The 8609-nt window shown below is 41.7% G+C and overlaps 1 protein-coding gene across 1 annotated transcript; it reads right to left on the reverse strand.

The window, feature by feature from the left end:
* Positions 1–2806: 2806 nt before the first annotated feature.
* Positions 2807–3733, reverse strand: LOC117952754 (olfactory receptor 6N2-like). Its single transcript, XM_034885280.1, has one exon. The coding sequence runs from the start codon at positions 3731–3733 to the stop codon at positions 2807–2809; it is 927 nt and encodes a 308-aa protein (XP_034741171.1).
* Between the last annotated feature and the right edge of the window lie 4876 nt (positions 3734–8609).

Consider the following 8609-nt stretch of genomic DNA (forward strand, 5'->3'; position numbering starts at 1 on the left):
CTGGACTTCAGTGGAGGTTCTGGACGGCTGGACGGCAGCCAAGACTCTAGATGGCTGGACGTCAGCAGAGGTTCTGGACATCAGCTGAGGTTCTGAACGGCTGGATGTCAGCGGAGGTTCTGGATGTCAGAGAAGGTTCTGGACGTCAGTGAAGGTTCTGGATATCAGTGGTGGTTCTGGATGGCTGGACATAAGCGGAGGTTCTGGAGTCAGTGGAGGTTCTGGACGGCTGGACGTCAAGTGAGGTTCTGGATGGCTGGACGTCAGCGGAGGTTCTGGACGTCAACGGAGGTGCTGGACTGCTGAAAGTCAATGTAGGTCTTTTGACGGCTGGAGATCAGCGGAGGTTGTGGACATCAGCTGAGGATCTGGATGTCAGCGGAGGGTCAGCGGAGGTTCTGGACATCAGTGGAGTTTCTGGATGTCAGCGGTGGTTCTGGACATCAGCGAAGGTTCTGGACATCAGCGGAGGATCTGGATGTCAGCGGAGGGTCAGCGGAGGTTCTGGACATCAGTGGAGGTTCAGGAAGTCAGTGGAGTTTCTGGACATCAGTGGAGGTTCTGGATGCTGGTTTGTCAGCAGAGGTTCTGGACGTCAGCAGAGGTTCTGTACGGCTGGATTTTCAGTGGAGGTTCTGGACATCAGCGGAGTTTCTAGACGTCAGAGGAGGTTCTGGATATCATTGCTGGTTCTGGATGGCTGGACGTCAGCGGAGGTTCTGGACTTCAGTGGAGGTTCTGGACGGCTGGATGTCAGCTGAGGTTCTGGATGTCAGCTGAGGTTCTGGACGTCAGTAGAGGTTCTGGATATCAGTGGTGGTTCTGGATGGCTGGACATCAGCGGAGGTTCTGGACATCAGCGGAGGTTCTGAATGGCTGGATGTCAGCTGAGGTTCTGGATGTCAGCAGAGGTTCTGGATGGCTGGACATCAGCGGAGGTTCTGGACATCAGCGGAGCTTCTGAATGGCTGGATGTCAGCTGAGGTTCTGGACATCACCGGAGGTTCTTAATGGCTGGATGTCAGCTGAGGTTCTGGATGTCAGCAGAGGTTCTGGATGGCTGGACGTAAGCGGAGGTTCCGGACTTTTATTGAAAAACCTAACATTTCCTTGTGATAAGAGACCTCTTCCACTAACCTAGGTAAACACTGGTCATAGCATTCAGCTCTTTATCGTGACTGTTCATTGTGTCATATGTCCGGCTGTTGTATCCTGAGTGTTTTTATCATACTGTACCAAACACAAATTTCATTCACCATCACCACATCTGGCACCATGAACAAGCAAATGCTAGCTGGACCCCTTTCTAAAATGCAGGAGGTGTTAAAAAAATCACATGGACCAAGATGTAAATCTCTGCCAATGGTAGCAGGGCTGTTTGTTTGATAATAGGTTCATAATGAACTATATCCAACATCTGGCTTGTTTTGACATCACTAGAATTTCATGTGTTCACATCAAGAGGGGAGTTTCTTACATTTTCTCGGCTAATGCCTAACATACAGAAGAATACTCACATCTTTTTACATATTTCACCTGATTATTTTTTGGGCATTTTTAGGCCTTTATTGACAGGCCAGCTGAAGGAATAAATGGGGGGGGGGGGGGTGACCTGCAGCAGAGGGACACAGGTCGGTGTCGCAGCAAACATCAACACATGGGCAACCTCTCCACCAACTGAGACATCCGGGAGCCGCGCCCCCCCCTCTCAAATTTAACGCGATCTGTCACAATGTCACTGAGTTTTTAGTCAAACTTAAAAGTTGCATTAATGTCAAGCAAGATTGATTTGACCGGGAATGAGCTTAATGAGCACCTTCCACCAACGCTAGCTCTCTAGCTCCGACTCTAGCAAGGCTCTCATGATTTAATTCTGATATTGAACATTTGTGGAATCTCTTGAAAAGTCATTTGGTGTAAGGTCGGCGTTAGAAATAGTGAAATGAGCATAAAGGAAGCTGGACCCCAACTCGTTTGATAAAGCCAGAGAGATTATTTTAAGGATTGAAGAATGAAGGGGTGACATAAAAAGGTCAAATAAACAATTTGCCAGTTTGGATGTCTATACTAGAAAATTGTAAAAGTACCTGAACTTTCTGGAGGGCTCCTAAGAAGCTTTATTCTGGGAAGAGACATATGATATGGGTTTATGGTTTTGTCATTTATTTACATGCTAATTTGGTTTATTGTCTATTGTTTTTTACCAAATGAAAAATGCCAGTAAACATTCATGAGTGGTATTAAAGTAAAACATTTCTCTCAACGAAAACAGTCACATTTTAGGGACTTTGTAATGGATTTATAAAGGCACGTGTAACTGTGATAGAAGGGACTTGAGGGGACTCAAACACATCTTCAGTAAAAAATGCTGAGGACATGACCCGATGCCTCAGGGGACGTTACGGCCCTGTGGTGGTTGGGTAAACAGGTCATTTGCAAAAACAATGGAAACCGACACAGTTTGGTTTCTATTTGCTCTTAAGTGCACACATAAAGACTTGATTTCTGCAAATTAACAAAAACAGAGATGTCAGTTTTTGCAAATAAACCTTTCATTCATATTGTGTGTGTGTGTGACATTGAAAGCCTTTTAGAGCAACAGATTCAGAATAAAACTACAGAATAAAAAATGATCTGTGAGGAAATGAATTGATCAGTTTTTACATAGCAGAGGCTAAGATTACTCTTTGCTGTGTCTCAGCCATACAAATTAATTCTTACATTGGTTGCCATAAAAAGATCATGAACTGTCACTTGTCCTCAGTATTGTTACAGGAAAAATGAAAAACTGATCAGTGTTGAAGCATCACTTAATTTTGGCCGGGCTGAAAAACGTCTTCAGGTGTTTAGAAATTTCTTTCATTTTTAGTCCGTACATGATTGGATTAAACAGAGGATGGTACAAAATGACTTGTAAAGTCATTATTAAATGCACAGTTTTAGGAAAATCTGGCTCCAGTCCAACTATAATCACATCGTATGCACACAAACAGGAAAAGTTGATCAAAACAATCAGATGGGGTAAACAGGTCTGAGCAGCTTTTCTCCTGACTTCTCTACTACTTCGATAGGTTATTATAAATATCCTGGTGTAAGTAAAGAGAATGAAAAGCACAGGGACAAGCGCAACATTAAGCATTATGATCATATCTCGTACAACTCGTGCTCCTGAGATCACACACTGAAGTTTATAAACTGTATTGTTACAAAAAATACCTTTTAAAATAAAGCTACAGAGTTTTTCCTTGGCACTTAAACCAGCCGGTACAGCAATCTGACAAGCAGGCACAATCCAAGCCAAACCCAAGAAAACACTGACTGTGTTTTTTGTCATGATAGTGTGATATTGCAGAGGTTTACATATAGATACATATCTGTCATACGACATGGCTGCCAACAGTAAGAACTCTGAACCACCTAAAGAGTAAAATAAGTGAAATTGGAAGAGACAAGCTGAATAAGATATGGTCTGTTTTTCAGATAAAAAGTCATTTAGAAGCTTTGGGTAGACAGCAGTGCTGAAAAGAACGGAGTTAACTGACAAAGCTGCAATGAAAACATACATAGGCTCATGGAGGTTAGGGTGAACCCAGATAATGTACACAATGGTAGAATTACTGCAGATTATTAGAATATATACAATGAACATACTAAAAAAATAAACATATCTGTATTTGTCCACTTCAACATACCCACCTAGAGTTATATATGTTACATTTATCTCATCATCCATTAAGATTGTCAAAAACTGAATGAAAAAATCAGACTGTACATAAGGAAATAACAGCAAAGAGCAGTCAAAAAATATACATGTTACCTTTATCGGTGTCTTCATTCATTTACCTGACCTTAAAACACACTTAGACAGAGAATTCACAAAGTGAACTGTTCAAGTTTGTGGACTCTTTTTTTATCAGTTCATGTCCCTCTCCATGGAGCTCATTAAAACTCCTCATCTCAGCGACTAACTTGTAAAGACCCGTGAACTCTAGAGGCCTGACATTGTAGGCAAAAGTGTTCTGTGGTTGGGGACGAGGCCCAAAGGCCAGAGGTGGATATTGTTGTTGCAAATCCTCGGACTAATTTGTCAAAGGTTAGGATGAGGATGTTTTTACAAGTTTCAGGAGACGCAGAGTGGAAAGGGGACGTTGAACTTATCTAAAAGTTACAACTAAAAGGAATAAAGAAACGTTTATTGATGCTTTCACATGTCAACACTACACTACAATGGAGATTTGTTTCACTTAATATTTTTGAACGTTAAAGTTACAGCTCAAAATGACAAATTTTGGCTGATTTCACCTTTTTTCACAATTTAAAATCACGTGTCAAACTCAAGGCCTGTGGGCCGAATCCTGTCCCTTGCAGATTATCATCTGGCTCGCATATGAATTTAGGTTCACAATACATTTAAGTCCATCTAGTTTTTTACACTTTTTCTGACGTACAGTGCCTTGCGAAAGTATTCGGCCCCCTTGAACTTTTCAACCTTTTGACACATTTAAGGCTTCAAACATAAAGATATGAAAAAAAAATTTTTTGTGAAGAATTACCAACAAGTGGGACACAATTGTGAAGTGGAACGAAATCTATTGGATATTTTAAACCTTTTTAGCAAATAAAAAACTGAAAAGTGGTGCGTGCACAATTATTCGGCCCCTTTACTTTCAGTTCAGCAAACTCACTCCAGAGGTTCAGCACGGATCTCTGAATGATCCAATGTTGTCCTAAATGACTGATGGTGATAAATAGAATCCACCTGTGTGTGATCAAGTCTCTGTATAAATGCACCTGCTCTGTGATAGTCTCAGGGTTCTGTTGAAAGCGCAGAGAGCATCATGAAGACCAAGGAACACACCAGGCAGGTCCGTAATACTGTTGTGGAGAAGCTTAAAGCCGGTTTTGGATACAAAAAAATTTCTCAAGTTTTAAACATCCCAAGGAGCACTGTGCAAGCGATCATTTTGAAATGGAAGGAGTATCAGACCACTGCAAATCTACCAAGACCTAGCCGTCCCTGTAAACTTTCAGCTCAGACAAGGAGAAGACTGATCAGAGATGCAGCCAAGAGGCCCATGATCACTCTGGATGAACTGCAGAGAACTACAGCTGAGGTGGAAGAGTCTGTCCATAGGACAACAATCAGTTGTACACTGCACAAATCTGGCCTTCATGGAAGAGTGGCAAGAAGAAAGCCATTTCTCAAAGCCATAAAAAGTCTTGTCTACAGTTTGCCACAAGCCACCTGGGAGACACACCAAACATGTGGAAGTAGGTGCTCTGGTCAGATGAAACCAAAATAAAACTTTTTGGCCACAATGCAAAAAGATATGTTTGCCGTAAAAGCAACACAGCTCATCACCCTGAACACACCATCCCCACTGTCAAACATGGTGGTGGCAGCATCATGGTCTGGGCCTGATTTTCTTCAGCAGGGACAGGGAAGATGGTTAAAATTTAGGGGAAGATGGATGCAGCCAAATACAGGAGCATTCTGGATGAAAACCTGTTGGAGTCTGCAAAAGACCTGAAACTGGGAGGGAGATTTATCTTTCAACAAGACAATGATCCCAAACATACAGCAAAATCTACAAAGGAATGGTTCACAAATAAATGTATCCAGGTGTTAGAACGGCCAGGTCAAAGTCCAGACCTGAATCCAATCGAGAATCTGTGGAAAGAACTGAAAACTGCTGTTCACAAATGCTCTCCATCCAACCTCACTGAGCTCGAGCTGTTTTGCAAGGAAGAATGGGCAAGAATTTCAGTCTCTTGATGTGCAAAACTGATAGAGACTTACCCCAAGAGACTTGCAGCTGTAATCGCAGCAACAGGTGGCTCTACAAAGTATTAACGCAAGGGGGCCGAAAAATTTTGCACGCACCACTTTTCAGTTTTTTATTTGCTAAAAAAATATAAAAAATATCCAATAGATTTCGTTCCACTTCACAATTGGGTCCCACTTGTTGGTGATTCTTCACAAAAAATAAAATTTGTATATCTTTATGTTTGAAGCCTGAAATGTGTCGAAAGGTTGAAAAGTTCAAGGGGACCAAATACTTTCGCAAGGCACTGTAGTTGTCATTTTTTGTTGACAATTTGTAAAGTTTTTGTAAATCAATGGCCATTTGTCTACCTGGAAGTGATTTTTGTCTTGGGGTGACGTTACTGTGATTCACTCTTTTAGCACTGAACCTACTGAAGTTTAACAATCTGATTGATTGGTTTCTTATGGCTTGATACATATCACACAGTGCCCTGCTATGCCATGTACTACTACAAAGAACTACTACAAACTACTATTTTTTGTGACTGTTATTGCCACTCTTCATTCCAACCCCAACGGGTTGTCAGACACCGCCTACCAAGATCCTGGGTCTGGGGCTGGATTTAGGTCTGGGTCTGTCCCAGGTTTCTTCTTAAAAGGAAGTTTTTCCTCGCCACTGTCACACTGTTGCTTGCTCTGTAGGAAACTACTAGAATTGTTGGGGCCTTGTAAATTATGGAGTGGGGTCTAGACCTACTCTATCTGTAAAGTGTCTTGAGATAACTCGTTATGAATTGATACTATAAATAAAATTGAATTGAATATACATAAATGGGTATCATCTGCAAAACAGTGAAGGTTTTTAAAGCTTTTCCTATTAATATTGCTAAGAGGAAGCATATATAAGTTGAATATATTGTTGGAATAGGTCTGAGCATAGAGCCCTGTGGAATACCATGGCTTACTATTTAAATTGTCATAGTTTCATGAACATCTGGCCAGTAGGAGAGAAACCAAGCCAGCCACATATCCTTTCAGCAGATGTATAAACAAATGAAAAATTGTATTTGCTTGCAAAGTTAATAATTTCCATTTTGTGATAACTGTGGTGAATTTCCCTATAGCATGTGTTTCTCTTGTCAGGGAGGGCTGGAGAAATATGGATCAAAATGCAGAGGTGGAAACTGAGGAGAGTTTAGATGATTTAATGAAAACTCAAAAATGCAGGCAAAAACCGGACATACAAAAATAGAGTACAAGTAAAATAGAATGCACGAGAAAGTGAAGACCAACCAGGAAGAGTAAAAAACTGGAGACAAAAACTAAATGATCTGACACAGGACTAGGGGAACACAAAGACTAAATACAGAGGGTAACGACGGAACGAGAGACAGGACACAAGGGCTGGGCAACAGGTGGAAGACATCAGGTAATCACAAGGGTGGGAAAAACCAAAAGATAAAAACAAGACCAGACAGAAAACCAGGCGGTCAAAATAAATCATGAAACAGAAATACCAAAATAAGACAAAACACTAAGACTCTCTGAACCCTAAATGCAGCTGCAGTTATAAACTGTCCCTGAAAGTAACCGGCATGTGGCCGAGCTGTGGCACATCTCTCCTGGTTGTCTTTGATATATACAACATTTAAGAACAGCAAACTGGCAACCAGAGGCCTGTACTATGAAGCGAGATTTGGGGGTTACCAAGGTAACTTTAGGTTTAACCCAGGTTTCAACGGGGGATGACTTGTTACCGGGTTAAATCGCGGTGATAAGTTATGCTGAACGCCTAACCTGGTCGGGAGCAGGTCATGTTGGAGATGATAATATGTAGTATAGTGCAGTATTGTGGAGTCTCAGCATCTTATCGGCAACCACTGAGGACGTGTTAAAGAGTTTTATTTTAGTTTATTGCCTGTGGTAGGAATGATTTCCTGTATATATGTATATATATATAGCATAGTGCAGTATTAGTATAGTATGATATATAGTATAGTGCAGTATTAGTTTAGTATAATATATAGTATACTGCAGTATTAATTCTTGAGCGCATAGTTCCCGTCCACGGAATATAAACTCGCCGTTTTTCGGAAGTGCTGACTTCTCTCATAAATTGTAAGCATTAAACCGTCATAAACATGCTCATGCCATACATCATTTGAAAGCTTAAAGTCTCCTGATTCCATCGAGACCACAAACGAAGCAATAAGGTGACTCACAACGGTGATAATCATGTTCTGAAGTAAAGAAACACAGAAAGATTTGAGTCTAATCGAGTGTGTGTTTCCTACCTGTCTCCTCGTGTCTTTAATCACAGCGGTGAAAGATCGCCAAAAACCTTAGTTTCCTACATCGAAAACACCCTAAGGTATTAGAATATCCAAGCCTTGTAATCCATAATTATCTGGTCCCTTCACAATCTTGTAGTTTCAGCCCAAGTTTTGACGTAGAGAAATCTAGATCATTTCTTGGTTTCTATCGTGTGTATCTTTTTCCGTGGGCGGGCTACAGCAAAACCAAAGACAATAGGCTCGTTCGAGATGAGCCAGATCTGCGCAGAATCCATCACCGGCGATCGGCGCCCGTTGCATGCCGGTTAGATTTGTGTCCGACTTGATCCCGACTTGCTCTGACGTCATGCACACGTGGGCAACGGGAATCTCAAGAGAGCAAGGCGGCCGCAGTTCTGAGACGCAGGCGGCGCAGTTGCTTTTCACCAACTGCAAGAGCCAGGCGGACCCAGAGCATGCTGGGAAACGGTGGCTTCTCAGCTGATTTAACACCTGATTGGTTTAAACCACGATGACGTTTTATATAAACTTTTGTAGTTTTTGAATCG

The sequence above is a fragment of the Etheostoma cragini genome, chromosome 11, assembly GCF_013103735.1.
Source record: "Etheostoma cragini isolate CJK2018 chromosome 11, CSU_Ecrag_1.0, whole genome shotgun sequence".
Lineage (NCBI taxonomy): Eukaryota > Metazoa > Chordata > Actinopteri > Perciformes > Percidae > Etheostoma > Etheostoma cragini.